The following is a 23,332-nucleotide window of genomic DNA, read 5'->3' as shown; positions in this document are numbered from 1 at the left end:
AAAAGATTGATCATCAAAAGGTTGATCTCCTGTTTACTGCATTATTTAGTGCATTATTATTATTGCATTATTTAGGACATAGGTTATTTTGGCTTGCATAGCGGCAAAAAATCGCCGCTACACAAAGCCAAAATAACAAGACAGAGAATTGCACAAACTCGGTATCCATGTACACATCAACCTATTTTCACTTTCAAAAAATCCCAGACTTGCACAAAAATGGCATTGTGGAATCCCTTGACTTTATCCATGTGCACATCGACCTATTTTCATTTAAAAAAAATCACAGAATTGCACAAACTATGCTTTACGCACTCCCTTGAGTTTGTCCATGTACATATCAATATATTTTCACTTAAAAAGTCAAAGGAGCACACAATTCTACAGCAGAAGCAAACAAAAAATTCATAATCTCAATAAACTACATTTTAAACTAAACAATAAAATAACATAAAAAAGGAAAAACCTATTATGCATTTAAGCACTAAACAAAGCAAATATCCACTTACCTTATTTAGAAATTCATTCGTCTTCAGTCTGTGGGACACAAAATTCCCTTAACAGCATCCAAAAACTTCATAAAACTATCTGAACTAGAATCCATATCGAAATTGTAAAAACAACCTTCTATTTAGCGTCATTATACCTACGTTAAATACAAGGTTGTTTTTAAGATTTTGATTGTCACATTAGTGTGTTTCTCTTCTAGTCTAGAATCCATATATCGACGTTGCCACATAAATTCACAAAAATATACTACGTAGTTTTGTACTGTCAGAAAATGGCTACTAAGTAAAACCTTCATTTACACACCAGTCAATTAACACACTTTTCCCTTTCGTTCCAAATCGTACAGAAACTTCAAATTAACCTTACTACATTCAGCCATTCTACTGTCTAAACAATGAAACAAGCAGTGTACTTCCTAAGCAACACACACCACAAAAGCCCTTGCAAAACATCCCATGATTCAAAATTTCCCGAAATAATGCAAACGATTACATCATAGTAGGGTTTCTATAACATTCAACTACTCAGGTTACCATAAATGATACAACAACCTGGCGATAAACGAAACAACAACTTAGCAATAAATGAAACAACTTCACGATAATACAAGGGGTACCCTAAAGTCAACTCTAACCAACAAAATAAGAAGTGCCCCACTTCTATATCTCTCGTTCTACTGAATCGATAGACTAAATTAAATTTGCAATTTTCATATCTCGAAGTGAGACTTACAATACACATTAGATTTATACATAGATTGTTCTAACATAGCTAATCAAACACAAAACCTGACTTTCTGAAATGACATACCTATTTTTTTCACATTTTGATTTTACAATTCAAATTATCACAAAGTGCCAAGTTTTGGAAAAGTCACGGGAGTAGTTTTTAACACATTATGTCTCAAAATATTGGCTTCTCAATGTTTATTGGTATATATTCATTAGTATGTTTTTTATTAAACTTTTAATGTTTTTAAAACATTATGTCTCAAAATATTAGCTTCTCAATGTTTATTGGTATATATTCATTAGTATGTTTTTTTATTAAACTTACTTGATTCCTTTTTTTTTTTTTTTTCGCCCACAATCTGAAATTTAGGTTCAAGCCTATTCAACTTGTGGCTATTTTCCGATTTTTTTTTTTTTTTTTTTAATTTATACTTTTAGTAATTTTTATAAATTAAAAAGAAATTTGTATTACAACCTATCAAATTTTTACAGTCTTCTTGAAGTAGATATATTTCTAGGCATACCTGCAAAAATTTTAGTTTTTTTATTCAAAATTTTCGAACATACTTGAGAATTTATATATTAACGCATTTTGAAATTTGGCATGTTTGTTGTAAACTATAATAATGTCAAATATGATTTATTCATTTTGTTAAAATTATTTGAAAGTATGAACGACGCACATTTCTTTTCCCTTGTAGACAGTGAGAAAAGGGAAAGAAAAATAGGTTGCTAGAAATTTAAGAATTTCGGCAAGCGAAATTATTCTTGGCACAAATTGAAAAAAGTGCTGTAAGATAAATTTTTAAATTGCACAGTAAGTTTCTCACCAAATTTTACAAAATTTAATGTTTGGGCAGAATTTGAGTTGTAGACTCGAAATATGGAAAAAATAGGTATGCCATTTCAGAAAAAGTCTGATTTTGTGTCACAATACCTATGTTTGAACAATGCTATATATATAAATCTAATACATATACTGTAAGTTGCACTTTCAATAGATGAAAACCGGAAGTTAAATTTCGTCGATCAGCTCAGTAATATTGGAGTAATAGAACTGTCCTGTTCTTTTGTGCAAGGTATACATATAATTAGTAGCTAATGTTAGTTGTGTAGTTGTACGCTAATTAATGTATGAATAAGTTTAATAATGCATAATTTATTAATGGAAACAGAATTAAATATTGTACATTACACTAATTGACTAATAAATATTGATTGTTTAAACATTAGCTGAAAATTCATTAAAAATTCCAGAAATGTCTAGAGTAAATTATGACAAGTGAAGTCAAACAAAATTTAGTACGGAAATTGCGCTGAAAACCAGTGGGAGAATGGAATTTGCACAATTCAAGTCATTAATTTAATAAATGTCATTTATAGCTGGAAAATATTTTTAGCAACGGCTAAAACTAAAAAACAAAAGACTTGGCAGTCAATTTTTATTTTGAATTTTTTGTATATTAAGAAACAGCAAATTTAATGCACATATAAATTAAAATGCAATAAGAAACCAGAAACTTACTTCCTTGCAAATAGGAGCTGTATGACATCCTCACAACAGACTGAAAGTTCAAGTAACCACGAAATCTGATATAAAGTCCACTGGATGCAGAAGTTATTATTTCAGAAATATTATCACAGACAGCATTTTGACAGTGAATTTTTCTAAGAAGATTTGCTTTTGAATTCAGACCATCTCGAAATTCCATCACAACTGTATGCCCTGTGCAAGAAATTACACACAGATATTCAGTGTATGCAACATGCTAAAATTAGTTTATATACAGTGGTGGCCAAAATTGTGGACACACTTGGAAATTTTTATGTTTTTGAAATTTGTATGCTTACAGAAAATGTTACGTTTCTCAAAATGCAAACTTGTATATATCATTTTAAAGAGAATTTATTACTGAATTGAATACATAACACAAATTCAATTATTTTCAATACAAAAAAAGTTATATGTACTTTAATATGAATAAAAAACACAGTTATGAAGTGGTTTGTAATGTCTAGCTTTCTTGGCCAATCACTGTTCTTGTTCTAAGAACCAATCAAATGTTAGTAACTGCCAGTAGAAGCCGACATCATGTTTACACTTGAAAGAATTCATTATTTTGCTTTGTTCTGTAGAAGGAGGACCTGTTTCTTATACAGTGCAATTACAAGTAGGAATTTTTGTAAAAATTTTTAATATTTAGTCAAGAAGCAATTACATCAAATACAAGAGTAGATTGGACACCTAGAAAGAGATGTAATATTATTGTGCTATGAGAAAGTGGTCTTTCCTATGCTGAAATTGCAAGACAGGTCGGTGGTTCAGTGACTACATCTGGAGTCCGAAAATTTTGTTTACGATATCAGGAGACAAATTCAATAAAAAAACAAAGAAGGAAAAGGCCCAAAAAGGTGCACCACATCTATTGATGACAGAAGAATAAAAAGACTGTCTCCAAAATAGAAAAATGTCATCAGCAGCCATCAGAAGTGAGCTGAATGATGCTGGTTTTTCTGTCAGCTCAAGAACAATCAGGAGAAGATTAACAGATCTTGGACTGAGAGGTAGAATTCCATGAAAAAAAATCCTATCTTAATTTTCAGAAACGAAAAAAAAAAAAGACTACAGTGGGCAAAAGATCACATTAATTGGACAGATGATCAGTGGTCACAAGTTATATGGAGTGATGAAACTAAGATATCAATCATTATTCGGTAGTGATGGGCGAAAATATGCAAGACGTAGAATAGGAGACGAGCTACATCCTGACTGCATTCAAGCAACTGTGAAGAACCCAGTTAGTGTTATGATTTGGTCATGCATGTCAGCAGATGGTATTGGTCGCCTTCATGTCATCGATGGGACACTGAATGCCAGAAAATACATTGACACTATTCTAGAACCGAAACTTCTACCTTCCATCAGAGATTTCTTTCCCAACAATGCTTCGTTTATTTCTCAGCAGGATTCTGGTCCTCGCCACACGGCCAAAATATCGAAAGAGTGGTTTCGTACAAAGAGCATTAAATTGTTGTCATGGCCAGGAAACAGTCCTGACCTCAATCCTATCGAAAATTTGTGGCACCGTTTGAAAACTCTTGTCCGAATGAGGCGCCCATCAAATAAAAGGGAACTAATTGAGGCTATAATTGTTTCCTTGCATCATGTAATAACGAAAGAAGAGCTTAAAACTCTTGTCAGCTCAATGAAACGTCGATGTGAAGCTGTAATCAAAAATAAAGGGTACCCTACTAAGTACTGATAACTCACTGCAATCATCACTATCTAATGTATATCGTTAACTATTATCGTTTAATTTTTTTATATTGCAAATAATTGAATTTTGTGTTTTGTATTGAATTCAGTAATAAATTCTCTTTAAAATGATATATACAAGTTTGCATTTTATGAAACGTAATGTTTTCTATGAGCATACAAAGTTAAAAAACAAAAATTTCCAAAAGTGTCCACAATTTTGGCCACCACTACATAACATTAGAATTTTAAAACATTAGAATTAGATTTTTCAAAACTTTTCAATATATCTTCACATTTCAATTTGCATTTTACTTTGTTCTAAAATTTTGTACTCTGTTTTCTTTTAAAATTAGTTTTAAAAAATTTTCCAGAATAGTACAATTTTTTTCTTCTAATTTTACTTCTAATTTTAAATTTTAAACTTTTGTTAAATGAAATCTTAAGCAGCTTTCGCACTTGATTTTAAAGTTGCTTTTTGGTTCTTTTTAAAACTTTTTCCTTTTTTTTTTTATCTTTCTTCCTTTATAATTTAATAAAATTATATATATCAGGTTTTAACAAAAGTTCCTAACCACCACAATTATTGTCTGTGCAAACAGTTCATGTTAGCATGTTTAATCCGATTTTGATATTTCAAATCAATTTGGCAAGGGTTTATAATTTAAAACATTAGAATTAGATTTTCAAAACTTTTCAATATATCTTCACATTTCAATTTGCATTTTACTTTGTTCTAAAATTTTGTACTCTGTTTTCTTTTAAAATTAGTTTTAAAAAATTTTCCAGAATAGTACAGTTTTTTTCTTCTAATTTTACTTCTAATTTTAAATTTTAAACTTTTGTTAAATGAAATCTTAAGCAGCTTTCGCACTTGATTTTAAAGTTGCTTTTTGGTTCTTTTTAAAACTTTTTCCTTTTTTTTTTTATCTTTCTTCCTTTATAATTTAATAAAATTATATATATCAGGTTTTAACAAAAGTTCCTAACCACCACAATTATTGTCTGTGCAAACAGTTCATGTTAGCATGTTTAATCCGATTTTATCAAACGATTTTTGACATTTGAAAGAAAGATTTGTTTAGAATACCATTTAGCAAAATTTGTAAAAAAAATATCATTATCATTATGTACAAGGAGTTGAAAATGGAACTATCACACTACCAAATTAAAACCATCATTTACTTTCAGTTCTGTTGTAAAAAGTCAGCTACAGAATGTCACCCAAATAATGTGTAGAGCTTTAGGAGCTAATGTTGTATCATACGATACTGTGAAGGTTTGGTACCGAAAGTTCAAAAACAAGGACTATGACATTCTAGAAGCACAGCGCTCTGGCTGGCCTACTGATGTTGATGAGGCCCACCTGCAAGAACTTGTGGAAGATCAGTATGCAACCACTTGAGAGCTTGCCAAGGAGTTAGACATTAGTGCCATGTCCGTTAGTCATGCTATGCATCCGATAAACTTGACACACAAGTTCAATCGTTGGGTGCTGCATGAGCTGACTCCAGCAGATAAGGACAGACCTGTTCGGGCCTGCACTAATCTGCTCGAATATCAAAGCAAGGACAAAATTCTGGACCGCATTGTCACATGTGGATTTATTTCAACAACACAGGTCAAAAAGAGAGTTAGTCTGCACCTGGGAAGCCATCGGTAGTGTTACAAAGCGTAATTTGACTAGATCATGCTTTGTATCTGCTGGAATCGCCCTGGAATCATCCACAAACAGTATCTTGAAAAAGGTAAAATCTGCGACAGTAAGGTGTACAGCAAGCTACTAGTCCATGGTGACGCTGCTACCAAGGGAAAACCACGAACTGAGTTCTGGTGCAAAAAGGTAATGTTCCATAAAGATAATGCAAGACTATAGGTGTCTGCATTCACTGGTTGGACTCTGCATGATTCGAATGGGATCTTTTGCCACAACCACCATATAGCCCCAACATCACTCCTTCAGACTTCTACCTTTTTTTCACACCTGCAACTACATCTTGCTGGTACTACCTTCCATTCTGCACAGGACATCCGAAATGAGGTTAATCAGTTTTTGAACTTGCAGCTACCAAGTCTGAAAAACTACAAAAATGTTGGCAGAAAATCACAGATTTCGGTGGCGATTACTACCTGCACTTAAAGTACTGCTTTCATGTTTCCCCCCCCTCCAACTTTATTAAGAAGATTTTTTGGTGGACAAATTTCGTTACAATCAGATATATATAAATCTTTTTTACTGCCTAATGATATACCAATGAATAATTAAAGCCAAACTTTCAAACATTTTACTTCATTTAAATATTACTTAAATGCATATAAATAAATCAATGTTCATATAATTTATCAAAAAGACAATATTAAAGTAAATATACATATTTAATAAATATTTTTTATGGAGAGTTTAGGATTCTCTAACTGTGGCAAAAGTTAAGCCATGACAAATGTATCAAAGACAGATAACAATCTCAAAAGGTTTAAGCTTTTCTCGAGAATACACACATAAGTACAGGATATAATGGAACATTGTATGGGCTACAGCAATTGGTTCTCTCTTTTTTTTTTTTTTTTTTTTTTTTTTTTTTTTTTCCCTATGCGCCTTTTTTACCATTGCTAGAAGATCATTTAATCTCCTTTTGAAAACTTGAAAAATATATGTTTATTTTTATATTTAGATTATTTTCAAATGTGTTTTATAAATTAAATAATAAAAAGTACACAAAATGTTGAACAATATCAAAATTTGAATAATAGTAAACTTTTATAATCAAACTTAAACTAAATAAAAGTCCAACTGCATTCGGGAGAATTCTTTCCTTGTTGAGAACCTCTGCACTAGAAGAATACAGTTCTTTTAACCCATATATATCTTTCTACTCTTTCTCTGATTATGTTTTGTATTTTGGATTATATAAGTGCAGCACAATCTTTCCAACAGGGTAAATGGCTACTATATAGCAATATAATTTAAAAGTTAATAAGAAAGTTTACAAATTATAAAACAGCAAAAATCTTGCAAATGTATAGGTTGTGTGTCCCTCCATGATATAGTCCAAACTGAAGAAATGTCAGTTATTTCTATCAATATCGCCCAAATGGAAGAAATGTCGCAGTTCATTTTTGTGTTTATCACATTAACAAGCCACTATTTTTGCATGTTTCCTCTTCAAGTTACTTGGTGAGAATTACACTCACTACAGCACATCATGCGACTCTAAACTTTTCTTTAAATCTGGAAACTAACTAGAGAAATTAGAATAATTATTCGCACAGTTGGTCATCTCAGCAAGTAAAACATACAAACAGCATACATAGCTGGCAAAACAACTCATAACTGAAACTAGTTCAAAGAATTTTTGTACCAATGATGAGAGGGTCAGACAGTGGAGGGTTTTAGCACATTAGCTGGCAAGTCTCACTATCCGATTTGATCTATCTAATTTTTTATGCATGGTTTCATGCGAGATAATAAGTCTTAAAGATGATTCAAAGCTCTGAAAAAAGAACTTCCATCTTTAAAAAACTTATCTAAAGTGTTGTCCAATTAAAAGAAGGAGTTTTGATCCAGAAGGATCTACATTTAATTTCCTTTGCAATTACAAACGTAGACTTCAAATTCAGCTACCAAAAATGTGCATTACACCTTTTGTTACAATATCATCATCACTGAGACAATAGTTCTAATGCTATGCTGGCATATATATGATTACCTGTGTAGTGACCTGAAAGTGTAACAAAAATGTCTGGAACTGCAGTTAGTGTGGCAGGAGTATACCTGTGCAAGCAATGATTAAATTCTGGTATTCCGCCCACTTCTACCTGTAATTGCGCTTGCTTAAATTTTAAGTTAAAAATATATACTGAATGATTTTTCACATCATGACTTATTAACTTTTAATTCCTCTTGTGATGAAATTTATAATTAAAATTCAAAATAAGCTATGCTACATTTCATTCAAAATAAGCTATGCTACATTTAATTATATTTAAGTTCCTTTTAAAAACAAAAAATACATATACAATTTTGAATATACGTGACAAAAAATATATTTCTTTGCCTACCCAAATAATATAATCATCCAAACAACTACGCAGCAACCTATTTGAACTCTTAAAATAAATTTTTAATCTCCTGTTTATAAACACACACAGCAAATAAATTTTAAACCAAAAGAGTTAATATTAGTTGTTCATGTTTCGAGTTAAAAAAAAAAATATCACTATATTGTAGAAAACAGAAAAATATTAATTTCTGTTTAGATATCAAATTAACTCCAAGAAAGTTTTACAATATTTAACTTGCTGTAAGTAAAAAGTATTTTTGATACTTAATTTAAAACAATATGTAAAAGTATAAAATAAAAATGTTTAGTCAAATGCATTTTCTGCTGATAAGATACTATAGTAACAGTAAAACAGCACAGCTTTTTTAAAACTTGCATATAGAGGATGATTTAATAATATCTGGCAAAAATGTAAAGGCAGATCGACAAAAATCAGATTTTGTAATGGAGGTGACCGAAATGGCCTGTTGAGGTACGTAAGATGCTGTTAAATGCACAGAAAAGTTTTCTCCTGGGATAAATCGTCACTTTCCATTACGTATTTCGAGAGGCATGTATTGCTACACACAAATGCAGAAGTCGCCAGTGTCCATTTAATCTATGAGTCTGCAGCTAAAATACAGGGTGATTGTTTTAGAACTGACCTATTTCACTGGACTGTAGTTTCGTTAAAATGTACCCGATTTGAATGCGGTCTGCTGCAAAAGATTCAGGAAGGATGAAAATTTAATGGCCTGTCCGTTTTATTATGTGCATTGCCAAAAAATAGAAGAAATACAAAATAATGAAAATCGTGACATTCCACGAAGAGAGCTGCTAAATCATCCAGAATGACACTGTACAAAGTAATAAGCAGAGTCATAGCTACGGTTTTCAGCGCCCAGGGACAACTGAAGATTTCGCGCCCCCTACTGCTTGCCAAGGATGGAAAACATTTAATTTTAAAATGTTGTAACATCAGTTTGGCGCCCCTTGGATTCTGCACCCGGGGACAGATGCCCCCCTCTAACTATGCCCTTAGTAATAAGGGTGAGGAATTGCAAGATCCAGATAAGGCGAAGCCAGTGCACTGTTGCGAGTGGCTCTCGTTGTTCATCAACTGTATCCCCAGCATTCTAGAGATGACATGGTTCACAGATGAAGCTCGGTTTCACTTGTCTGGATGTGTCAACTCCCAGAATACATGCATCTGGTTGACTGAAAACCCACATGTGGTTCTTTTCAGCAGCTATTCCATTTCCATCTGCATAAAATGAATGTCATCCACATTTGAGTAGTGATGCATATTGCTCCAAATTTGAATGGGAAATATGCTTAATTTGGCCATTTGTCAGATATTGAGTCTTGTCTTCTGTAGGGACTCAAGTAAGAGAATGAATTTGCCACATTTTCGCACTGGTGAGAAATACGAAGTTATCGATCTCTGCATCTACAAAAAAGCAGTTACCAATCTCTACAGGTGTGAGAAATAAATGGTTAGCAATCCATAATCAATTTTTCATAATTGCATTATGTTAATATAGGGTTTTCTTAACTGTAAAATACTCATTACGCTTACTTTTTAAAACTCCCATCAATCGAAAAAGAAGCTATAGTTGTTGTTTGAGGCATTATTAATAGCAACTGCTGAACTGTGGCCATCAGAAAAGATCTGTAAAAAGTGAATTTCCTGGTATGTGTCCATTTTTTTCTAAATTGCTAGCAAATTTGTATTAAACACTATAGTGAATACTAATTTATATTAAATTTCTCATATTTGTATATGTTAAAAAACTTGTGTTACACAGATATTGAATGAATAGCCTATTTCATCATAGAAATCATATCTATTGTTCATCATAGAAATCACTTTCCTTTGTCGTGGATATTTATAATATGACAACAAACTCCACTTTCTTAAGCCCAAATTGCGCTAATGCCATTTTCTCTCACAGAGTCCACTACAGAAGATAACTACCTATTTTTTAATCATCCTGTATATAATAAATTCAAAAACAATTTCATATAAAAAGAAAAGTATGGGTAAGGAAGGATGGTATGGCTATTTTTAGGTAAGGAAAATATTAAAATCCTGAAAATTTACTTACCAATATTTTCTAAAGATAACAGTAAAACAGATAAAAAGTGTGATGTGGTATGTGGCAAGAAAGGATAGATTACATGCCATATGCAGTCATATAGTTGATAATCCTGTTGAACTGGTATAAAGAGAGACCCTCCATATCCATTCTCAAAACCTCCACAAGCTACAGTAAAGATATAAATGTTATTACAGATAATTAAAAAAATGTTTAAAAAGTAGAAGTAAGAATTATTCACAATTAATATTGCAAAAACAATGCCAAAAATAAATTAATACATTAGAAAAAAAATTGAAGTCTGTGTTTCAGTATTTAGTACAACACCTATGTAAATAAATACATTTCAAAAATACAAGTATCCAAAAGCAAATATGAGCCACTGCAAATTAAAAAAAATAATAATAATAAATACACAAACAAAATCTGAAAGCATTCAGATTTTAACAATTGCCCAAAAGGACTCTTAAAGTTTAATATGGTTTATCAGTAGAGAATATTGATACAGATGGCCCAGATGGTGACCTGAGACATTTTTAGAGGATGCTAGATGAATAAACATTTATACTAACATGGCAGCATTCTACAACATCTGTATATTTGAGAAATGAAAAAATAGAACATCATTCCCTGAAAATATTGGAAATTTTAATTAAATATACTATAAATGAAATGCATTTTTACTCAAATCAACCTTTTGAATCCAAGTGTGGTGTACTTAATTATGGCAAAGCACACTAGGGCTATCTGCCTAAGGGAAGGAATGCCTTCGTGAAGGACTTTCTAAGGAAAACTGGCTCGTATACACGTTACACATGGGGAAAACCACGAAAACACCCATGCAGCCAGCCCGTTTGCAGTATTCGAACCTCAGACTGAACTACCAGTGTTCAGCTACTTTACCGCTCGGCGGCTGGTGGGCCCTTTTGAATCCAAAAGTAAAAAAAAAAATAATATTTAAGACTGTTTATCAGTTGGTAACAAACAGATTTAGTTCGAAGATAAAATCCCTTACATTTCATCAAATAGCAACAGACTCGAATGAAAAGTGAAACAACACATTACAGTGAAATGCAAAACTGTATATCAAGACTAACAGCACTTTTGGGCTACTAAATTAAAAAATGTAAGTGTATCAGGCTTAACAGATTTGATACTTTAAGTTTCATGCGTTAAAATTACACTGACAGCATAAAAAACTTTCACTAAAGAAAACACCAAACTCTCAGCTATTTGTTCTAATTAATGTAGGGTTATGCATGACCAACACATGCAAGACCTTGCATAAATACAATTTTATCAGTTAAAAAATGAACCCTTTAAGAGGTTTTAAGGAAAGCATATACTAGTTTTAAAGTTTAGTTTAAAAGTTTTAGAGAAAGAGTACAGTATTTAAAATTAAATTGAAGATAATGTTTATATAGATTTCCAGTTTTATGTATTAAAAGTTTCAGGAAAATCATGCTAGCATTTAAAACTAACTAAACTCTAGCATATTATATTAACTCATTCTAAGAACTTGTCTTAGTTCAGTACTTAACTATGGTTATCTTAATTTTCTTCTTTTACTAGCTCTTTTTGAATTACTACATTCCAAGACAGTTTGGTCTAATAAAATTTTTTAGAATAGATGCTGTCTTGGCAAAGTTAACCCATTTTCTCCCTTTTTGAACTTTTACTTTGCACAACAAAAATAATTTTAACAAGATTCAATGCAGTTACATATTTCATGTGCAGAATTTTCATCTTTTGCAGTATCAGTGATCAGAGAACAGATCAGGAAATTGTCAGACCTAGAATATCAGAGGAAAACTAAATAGCTATGTTCTGTTTGATAATTCCAAGCTGCAGCCTGATGGGATTTTTAACATTTGCTTAACTTAAGCTGCTGCATATTTACTTAATTATTCAGACACAGGCTATGCATTAAAAGTAAAAAGAAAAGCCAAGCATGAATTAGATTAAGTTTTGAACTTCATTGTAAGCCTAAACAAGGGCATTTACTGAAAAGTTTTTCATCATTTTCATGTATGAATACATGTATATACAACTTTTTTCCTTTTAAAAACAATGCACAGATAATCCTCCTACAGATAATCAAAAGTTTGATGTAAAACTGTTACAATCCATCTGATAAATAAATAGTTTTTATCAGATGGAAAAAGAAAATCTAATGATTAATATGCTTCAAGTCAAATTTCAGAAGGTATATAAATATGTTTGAATTATTTTAATACTATAAAAATAAAATCTGATAGCCATTATCAAAACCAACAAGTAAATAAATGTCTAAACCTTTCTGCAGGGGGCATCTACAAGAATGCCCTTTATTTTCTTAACTTTTCCTTGGTTCTTTAAAAATAATTAGATGATCAAAAACTAAAAGCCTTTGTAATTCCATTATTCCCAATAACAAGAAAATATAAAATATTCAACACCATAACTGCTGTCACACAGTTAAATTAGGCACAAAATATTAAATACCCAAACGAAAACCTAGAAAATAATTCTGTTCTGTTTTTGATAGTGATAAACATAAAAATTAAAATGTTCTGTTTTTGATTTTTTGATAATGTCAAAAAATGCAACTGAATTTTTTTTTATTTGCTTGACATAAGCTGTTACAGATTTTTTAATTTAAGACTATGCATTAAAGATAACAGAAAAATGCAGTTTATGAATAATCTAATAAGACAAGGAAATGCACCAGTCAGTCAAATGTATAGCCCTAGTTGTTAGATAAAATTCTAATATTTTTAACAGTTTGATGATACTTAACTAATGCATGATATTTTGCCAAATTTCAATGCAGTCCTTAATTTTCCTTTAATTATTCCATTAACTTTATAACAAACATAAATTATGATTACCAAATGTCAAGTTCACGCGAAATAGAAATAAATTCATTCAAATTCTTTTTCTTTCATTCCTTAAGCATTTTTTACTGCCTCAAATGTAAAGCCTTTCAAATGCTGCAAAAACCATTCCTACCATACCAAATATGAGATTTTTTTTTGTGTGTTTGAAATCAAACTCGAAACTTACAATTACCTGTGAAAGGCTTTTCGACTTCAGAAATTTTACCTAAGATAAAAAAAAAAAAATTATAATATTCAGTATAAACTAAATTTTTTAAATATACTTATTTTTATTTGAGCTTTTTAAAACAAAACTTCAGAATTTCAAAGAATGCAAGTTTATAATTTCTAAAGCACTTAATAAAATAGCATTATATATTTGGAAAAAAATGCAAACCTTTTACAAATGAATACAGAGCCCGAAAACCAAGTCTCGCAAGTTGATTGTTGGCTTCAAAACGTAAATTTAATCTGTGTGTTTCAGACACAATGAAAGGTGGACGAAATATATCTCCATAAAATCGAAATGGACGAGTTCCATTATGACCAACAATCTGTGAAAAAAACAAGTAATTAATGACATGATGTAAACATAAATATTTGCAACATTATAATGCATAATATAATTAACTAGTTAATATTGAGAAATAAGGAAAAACATATACATATTTATTGGTACCTACGAATAAACACTACCACCCTGGCGTATTTTGGCGATTTTCTACAAACTTAAAGGTAAAAGTTACTTATTGGATGCAAGTTGGTAATTCTCACCTTTTTCAGAAAGATTCCCATACCATCGATATTTATCGTAAGACAGTAAACATTATCAACATATGGAAAGAAAACACTTCAGCAATTTAAAATACAAATTTGAATTATAAAACAAGAATTAATGATACATTAAAAAATAAAACACATTCTTCAAATCTTTTTGTAAATTTTTTGTGCTATTCTTTTTTCGAAGTACACAGCAATCTATTTTCACTTAAAAAAAAATCTGAGAATTGTGCAGACTCGGCTTTGTGCAATCCTTGGCAATAGCAGCTACCTAGGAAATATTTCCCCATCGCTCCTTTTTGAAAATTTTCAACAAAATTATGTATTCCAATAAAAATTTTATCGAAGTTTCTTCCATTGTTGGCAAATTCCACAAACTCATAATTTAAAACTAAGTTTAAGGTAAAATACATCACAATTTGTTTATAAAAACCATTGGAATACAACAAAAGAACAATGCATACAAAAATGGCATCCTTACTTGAGCATCTTGTTTAAATTTATTTTATGCTTTTGCAAAACTTGATTTTTGTATATACGTAGGTTGAGGCAACAAGGTCTTAACTACATGTATGGACAATGAATAGCACTGAAATATCATAACACACGAATTTATTACAGTAGTATACAGGGCAACATGGCCTTCACCGTGCAAAAGAATGATAACACAATACACATTAAGTCGACATGAGTCCCTGTAGTACCGTGCGGTCTCTGTTCTGCCATGAGGAACAAAGTGGCAAACAATGACACCCCTGACATCATACACGAAGATCACCATAAATTTGACTGGGAAAGGATTCTGACGGACCTTCTGCTGCCTTGGTGATCCAGGATGTCGCCACTCCGTGGACCGACATTTCAGTTCTAGTTTGTATGCCCTGGCCCAAAATTCATCGATGGCGATTATTCATGAAAAGAATTGATCATTATCCTGTTGCCAGTGTGCAAAGTGGTCGGAGCATATTGCATAGCACACCCACCTTTGAACTTCCGTCAGTGCATGCGGTACCCACCACGAAACGATTTTGTGTAGCTGTAGCTCATTATGCAATATCCCGTGGATGGTGCGTTTCTCGATACCACATGCCCTCTCTAATTCCAGTAACGTCCATCGTTTGTCTTCATCCATGAGGTGCTTGATGACAGCACACTCACCGGTCATCCCGAACGTTGCTCATCACTGGTTGACAAACCTCCTTGCTGAAACTTTCTTACCCACCATGCTACTGTATGATATTGTAGGGCATTATACCCAAGGGCTTCTACTAATTCACTGTGACATTCCATCGCATTTCTTCCTTGGAGAACGGCTATTTTGATGTAAGCGCGCTGTTCAGCACTAGTTATTTCCATCTCGCACGACACTCACCAACTGACTGATTTCAGAACTCTCGCTATCACAGAGCCATCTGTCGTTCTGCATACACACTATGCCTGCAGAACTTCCACATGACACATATATGTTTTGTGATCCATTCACATATCTACAAGAAAAAAAAAATAGTTGCCATGACTTTTGCCCCAACCCTCGTATAAATAATACCATATAAAAAAAAATTACCCAAAATGTTACTTAAATCTAGAAGCTAAAAATCATTCAGCTAGAAGAGAAAGGGGAAAAAAATTCCATTTAAAAATTATTTAACACTTATGAATAAAAAAAATTGTTTTTGTTCTTCTGTGTCCTATATAGTACATCAGAAACTGAAAATCTGCTTTGATTAAAGTTTGAAAATTTTGCAGATTCCTGTATAATAGCAGTTTATAAAGCGCAGGTCTCAAACTCAAATTGTTGTGATTGTTGTGCAGCCGAACACACAACCTGAAAGCAAATGATGAGCCAGAATTTTTTATTTTAACAAACTATAACTAAAATTAAACATACTTTTAATTTTTGCTGAATATTTCTCAAAACATACATAAATAACAATAAGTATAAACAATAATAATAGTACAAAAGAAAATATTCAGATCTGTAATGTTTATTTTCTATCTGTAAGAGGTTTCTGTTGGTTAATACTTTGTAATTCAAACCTACTAACAGGTTAATACTGAATTTTTGAACTGACATTTATTTCAAATAATTTCAATATATTAAATGAACCACTAAATAATGTGCTCAACAAAAACTTTAAAAATATAAAACTTTCCAAACATGAGAATAAAAAATGACAACTTATTCTATGTCTGTACCTTTGTCTTTATTGTTCATATTGTCACCGTGATGTTATGATTAATATCTTCTTTTATCTTTTGCAAGTCTCTCAGAGTGCTTTTATACGCGTTACATGTGCACTTTTCGTTATGTGCCATTGCTAGGTTTGAACTCAATTGAAATGTAATGACTCCTAGTGATTTCCTATTCTCCTAATAAACACTACATTGTAATCGGCTATACAATGAATTTGCACTGTACATAAATCTACGTACAGCATTAACAACAAATACATAATTGAACAATTGAAGTGTATTCATGAGCTACATGTGGCTTACAGTTTGAGACCACTGCTTTATAAATTCCTGTAGATATTCGCTATGCAACATTTTTATAGAATTCTGTTCTATGAAAGCTTTAGAGGTTTTATAATTACCTATAAAATTCCATAGGAATTTCTATACAGTTACATCAGCCTCAAACATACTTTTTAAGTACTTTGCAATTGATTTTATGTGGTGAAGAAAGTGAAGATAAAGTTGTATAAGAATAATATGCAATACTTTTGAGCTAAAAAACGTTGGCTTAGCACTATCAGGAATTCTAAAGATATGCTAGTTTTAAAAATTGTTATTTCTTTGCTGAATTTTATGTGGTCCAAATCCAAAGTAAGTGTGTTTAATAATAAAATTAATAAAACTAAAAAGACGAAAAAAAGCTCTGTTAGCAGTAGTGAGTCCAACAGGAAACTAGTAAGTAAACTGGGAGCTCAGGGAGAGCATAAAAATAACCTTAACAAACCCTCTGGTGCAACATTAAAATCTGAATACTTGCAGAATTTTGTCTCTTCCCTGAAGAAACTTTTCTAGTAAATAGCTTTCATTAAAAACTATTTTACTTCATTTTTAGTTAGCATTCCAAGTCCTTAAACAAATTAATACTTTGCTCAGTTGCATTATTCAGCACTTTTAGATTTTTTAATACTCCCAAGTCTTTGCTTTCCTTCCACTGTAGTTCAAAAGCTAAATATATGAATTAAATCTTCATTCATGAAAGGGTGCTCTTGAAGTAGCAAATGACATAACCTAAAGCCTGGCTTATCTCTGAGAGGAACTGGGCTGTCTTGTACCATTAATGGCTTTGATTCGACAGAAGCCATATTACTGATAACCTTTTATCAAAATCTGGAACTTTTGCAAGACAAAATAGCAAGACCCATTCACTCTTCAGAGAGATACCATAAATGCTATTGTAATATCATGTTTCCCAGAAAATAAGACACACTCTTATATTAATTTTCACTGAAAAAAGCAAGCTATGGCTTATTTTCAGAGAATGTCTTATTTTTCATGCACAATAATTAACATTTGCTCATGTTCAAGAAACATTTCCTCAAATTCAAGAAATACATTTACTCAGGTTGAAGAAACATTCAAAAACGAACAAAATCATTTATTCTTATATAGCCATGTCTTCTGGATCATCATCATAAATCTCTAAATCACAAATTCCAGCCTGAATTTTTTATGACTTCATTTTCTTTAAAACCGTTGGCCCTTAGCCTCTCCTGTTGAGCAAAAGAGCTCTCATCAAACAAGTTCTTGTCTGTGTAGCCTGCTTGAAGGGTATTCACAATACAGTTGTCTGTTATTTTAATCCCATGTATTCTTTACACGTACTTCTTGTAGCTAAGTCTTCATAAAGTTTCCTTTACCTTTCGTACTTTAACTGGCAATGTTGATCATTGTTGGTAAAGAACTGCCTAGAAGGATTTCTGAAGTGGAAAAGAGAAGAGGAGAAAATAATATGCAAGGCAACAGTTGCCTGATCATAAGCACAAAATTCATTCTATTCATGTGCTTCCCTCTTACAAACTGAGTTGCATTTCATATTATCATTCAAACTATGAATTAATTTGTAAAATGTTATAAAGTTTACAATGCACATATCCTAAAGATGTTTGTGAGTTAAAAGGTATAAATACTTAAGACACAATAACATGGCGAACAAATACTAATTCAGAAGTCAAACAACAAAAATCAGCGTTATATTTTCAAATTTTCACAGGACTAGTTTGGATGGTTTTACTGAACCACCATCCTCAGCTGCAAAAGCGCAAATGAACGAGATAGGCTACAATGATCAGATAAGAAAGCCTGAACAGAAAATAAACTAGTGGTGTCATCTGTTGATGAAACCAGAACTAAAACAATTTCTTTAAAGGCTGAAGGCAAAGATGGATAGGAATTAGGATCGTTAACTAGAACAGAAATTTTTTTGAATGTTAAATCCCTCTAGAAAATCCAGTTCTCCAATGAAAGATGTTTTTTTAATAATTTTGGCAGCAGAAAAATTGCAAGTGTGATTTTCGGACCAACAATGTAGGCAACAGAAGACTTCTGTGTTTCATTTTTTCTAACATATGCCTCATGCTATCCTTGACGCTAAATTTTAAGGCCCTTATAGTTTGGCCAATGCAAATTAAACCACATTGGCAAGGAATCCTATAAATACCCCAGGAATTCATATCCGGAATGGGGTCCTTCAGTATGGAACTCTGAATTTTATTGATGGAAGAATAAACTACCCGAAAGTTAAATTTATGCAAAATATGCGCAACTTTATAGCTAATTGATGGAAAGAAGGGAATGACAATAGAATTTTTATGATCTCCTAAAACAAGAGTGTGCCTTTTAGTGTGTTGAGATGAAAATTTTTTAACTGCTTGATTAATAATGTTGGGTGAAAAGCCCCTGTCAATAGCTATTACTTTTAAATAATTTAGTTCTTCATCAAGGGATAGTTTGGAAGAGCAAACTTGAAGAGCACAAAAAAACATAGTAATAAAATGAAGCTAACTTTTGTTTAGTCGGATGACATGATTTAAAAGTGTGGTGGAAGGCAAACCGATGACGGTTTATAGTAAACCGTAGTACTGAAGTTGGATGTGTTACATGTGACCAGAATGTTGAGAAACGGAAGAGAATTGCATGTCTCAAGTTCAAAAGTGAACTGAACAGCAGGATCAAAATAGAATTCATTGTTGAAAGAACTTTATTTAAATCATCTTTATTACCTTCAAACAGGGTAAACGTATCGTCTACGTAGTGGAACCATACCGGGAAGTTTAAAGTTTCAAACAATTTTGATTCATAATAATGCATGTAGATATCAGCCAGGATGGGACTGAGGTGGCTTCCCATGGCTAATCCCCGTTTGCTTGTAATATTTATTTTGGAAAACAAAATGTGTTTGTTTCAAACAGAGTTGAGTGAGAGAAATTAGCTCATCAATTTCGATACAAGAGAAATGAAATTCGAGAAGTCTGGTTTCTAGGCATCTTAATGCACCCTCCACTGGAATATTGGTGAATAATGATTTTACATCAAAAGAAATCATGAGTAAATTTCTAGGAGAAATGTTTTTAACCTTTTTTACAAACTCTATTGAATTTTTCATGGTGTAAATGTTATTGTCAAATAGAGTTGAAAATCTAGAAACTAAATATTTAGCTAATGGATACGAGGCAGTACCTAAATTTGATACACTAGGGTGGAAAGGAGTACCACTTTTATGAATTTTGAGAAGAGCATATAATATGGCACAGTTCGCAACAGATGGGATAAGCGAATGTTTTAAGTTGCTTGAAATGATTTGTGAAGATTTGATTGCAGTTTTTACTTTTGACAGGTCCGAAGGTGAAGGATCTTTACGAATCAGATTATATGGTCCTTAGTTTAAGAGTTTAGTGACACCATCAATGTAAGTGTTCTTATCCATGACAACTATCTGGCCACCTTTGTCGGCCTTTGAAATGATAATATCCGGATTAGAATGAATTTTGCACATTGTAGCTTCTTCTCTCACAGTTAAATTTGGTTTCAAAGGTTTATTATTGAATTTCACATTATGAGCGGTAAAATGCCTAATCATTTCTTTCTGTGAATCTGAAACTTTACTGAACTTGAAAGCTTTTTCGATAGGAGCCAAAATCTTTGGAATCGAGGGTTTACAGGTTTATGAGAAGTTAAAATTATATTTTAGAATTCTCACTTGTTCTGATAAACTAATATTAGAAATATTAACTATTGGCTTAATGTTTACAATGGAAAGATTTTTTGAACTACTTGAACTGGAAGACTGAAAAAGAAGTTTTTCGAATTTAACTGCAAGGGTGTTTTTATGACGGTTAACTGCATTCTCCGTTCTAGAGCAAGACTTTTGTTCAAGAGCAGTGAATTTTGGATATGAATTAGCGATTTCCAGATGAAGCTTATAGAGCTCATGTTCAATTTTGGACATTTGTTGACGTATATTTCTTATGATGGACCGAAGTAAGGCAAGCTTGCAGTTTAAAGAGTAAAGTTAAAGAGTTTAGACTAAAGTTAAAGTTTCAGAGTTAAAAGTTTAAAGTTACCTTCACTTTATTCCTATGTCTTCCGTGCTCTTCAAGTTTGCTCCTCCAAACTATCCCTTGATGAAGAACTAATCATTATTAACTATTATTTAAAAGCAATAGCTATTGACAGAGGCTTTTCACCCAACATTAAAAGATTCTCATCTCAACACACTAAAAGGCATACTCTTGTTTTAGGAGATTATAAAAATTCTGTTGCCATTCCCTTCTTTCCATCAATTAGCTATAAAGTTGAGCATATTTTGCAGAAATTTAACTTTCGGGTCGTTTATTCTCCCATCAATAAAATTCCGAGTTCCATACTCAAGGACCCCATTCCGGATATGAATTCCTGGGGTATTTATAGGATTCCTTGCCAATGTGGTTTAATTTACATTGGCCATACTATGAGAGCCTTAAAATTTCGCGTCAAGGATAGCATGAGGCATATGTTAGAAAAAAAAACACAGAAGTCTTCTATTGCCCAACATTGTTGGTCCGAAAATCACACTTGCAATTTTTCTGCTGCCAAAATTATTCAAAAAACATCTTCCATTGGAGAACTGGATTTCCTAGAGGAATTTCACATTCAAAAAAATCTTTGTTCTAGTTAACGATCCTAATTCCAATCCATCTTTGCCTTCGGCCTTTAAAGAAATTATGTTTTAGTTCTGGTTTCATCAACAGATGGCGCCACTAGCTTATTTTCTGTCCAGGCTTTCTTATCTGATCATTGTAGCCCATCTCGTTCATTTGCACTTTTGCAGCTGAGGATGGTGGTTCAGTAAAACCATCCAAACTAGTCCTGTGAAAATTTGAAAATATAACGCTGATTTTTGTTGTTTGACTTCCGAATTAGTATTTGTTCGGCACGTTATTGTGTCTTAAGTATTTATACCTTTTAACTCACAAACATCTTTAGGATATATGCATTGTAAACTTTATAACATTTTACAAATTAATTCATAGTATGAATGATCATCTGAAACGTAACTCAGTTGTAAGAGGGAAGCACATGAATAGAATGAATTTTATGCTTATGATCAGGCAACTGTTGCCTTGCATATTATTTTCTCCTCTTTTCTTTTCCACTTCAGAAATCCTTCTAGGCAGTTCTTTACCAACAATGATCAACATTGCAAGTTAAAGTACATTACAGTACTGTTAAAATAATGACATATCTTTTAACTGATACATTTAAATAGTATAAATTTCAATTTTGGCAATTAGAGATGCTAAAAAATGTTTACAACATATTTAAAGGGAACATGAAGTATTATTTACAAATAAATGAAATATTTACAAAAATCCATCCCATTTGCTTTACATTTAAAGAAAATTAGAAATTTTTATTAAATGTTTAAACTATGGTATTACTGAGCACCATCTTCCACTTGGAATAAAAATTTGAAAATTTAACATAATCTCATCAAAGACAAGTCCCAAAACTCCAGAAATGCTTAGGATGAAATTTTAAAATTATTTTTTCCCACTTAAAGCCTACACATATTCTCATTAAATACAGACATGTAAAGATATACATATATAGAATCAAAATGAGGGTATATATGAAAATTACCAAATAATACATCGAACAAAAAATAAAACAATTTTAGTTAGATATTTCAAAATATCAATAAGTTATTACCTCAACGAAAGATCCTGGCGCAATTTGAAAGTCCAGAAAGAGTAGAACAACATGATCATTAAGATCATCTGCTTGTAAGAGATATTCTGCAGCATAATTATTTTGGTATGCATTTGGAAAATATGGAGTCTCAATATATTGAAAGTGATGATTTATAGAAGATCCAGTTCTAATATACGAGTTTCCTATGAAAGAGAAATAAACTTTCCAAAGCTTGAAAAAAGAATTGCTTGCTAGTACTCAATAAACAAGCAAATATGTTAATACAAACAGTTCAAAAATAAATTACCATAATAAGACAAAAACTGTATTCAATCTGTGCTCAACATAAATGCAACTATATAGGATACTGAACACAGAATTTCTCAAAAAGCATCTGATTACATTCATCAAATTAAACTACCAAATTTACCCAGATAACTATCTCCCCTTTCATTTACTGTGCAATATGCAATTCAGGAAGGGAAAACTACATTGCATATATCATTTCTGAAAGAAGGGGTTAAAGAAAAAGAAGTTGGTTTAGATTTAAAAAAAAATAGCATGTTTACGTGTATAATTTCTCTGAAACATTTCAAAATTAGAAATTTTTTTAATTTACCATAGCAATGTGTACCAAGTATGGAAGGATAGTAAACTATGCAAGTAAAAATAGCATAAAAGTCACAGAACCATAACTAGAGTTTCCAAGCACATGGGTAAAGGAGAAAATTCCTTACAGATTAATGAAACTCCTCCTTTCGATCCTAACAATAGTAGTTCACCTCAGTTCAAATCCAGGCAAATGGGTTGCTCGTATTGCCATTTTCGTGGCTTTCCCTTTGTATAATGTGGATACGAGACACTTTCCCTGAGA

The 23,332-nt window shown here is 31.8% G+C and overlaps 1 protein-coding gene across 4 annotated transcripts in view; it reads right to left on the bottom strand.

The window, feature by feature from the left end:
* Positions 1-23,332, bottom strand: part of LOC118183299 (uncharacterized) — a 72,338-nt gene that overhangs the window by 14,127 nt on the left and 34,879 nt on the right. For 2 of the 4 annotated variants that reach the window (XM_035352781.2, XM_085824679.1), the window contains exons 7-11: positions 22,477-22,661; positions 13,892-14,048; positions 13,682-13,720; positions 10,646-10,804; positions 2,767-2,967 (exon numbers count right to left, since the gene is read on the bottom strand). In XM_035352781.2, coding sequence (XP_035208672.1) covers positions 2,767-2,967; positions 10,646-10,804; positions 13,682-13,720; positions 13,892-14,048; positions 22,477-22,661 — 741 coding nt within the window. The remainder of the gene's footprint in view (positions 1-2,766; positions 2,968-10,645; positions 10,805-13,681; positions 13,721-13,891; positions 14,049-22,476; positions 22,662-23,332) is intronic. The other 2 variants (XM_035352782.2, XM_085824680.1) reach the window with 2 other exon arrangements.

Source organism: Stegodyphus dumicola, chromosome 10 (assembly GCF_044657685.1).
Source record: "Stegodyphus dumicola isolate Sdum_Otavi_A_Nest chromosome 10, ASM4465768v1".
In the NCBI taxonomy this organism is placed as follows: domain Eukaryota; kingdom Metazoa; phylum Arthropoda; class Arachnida; order Araneae; family Eresidae; genus Stegodyphus; species Stegodyphus dumicola.
Note: the sequence above shows the minus strand (reverse complement) of the source record. Positions and strands in the feature narration are given on the sequence as shown.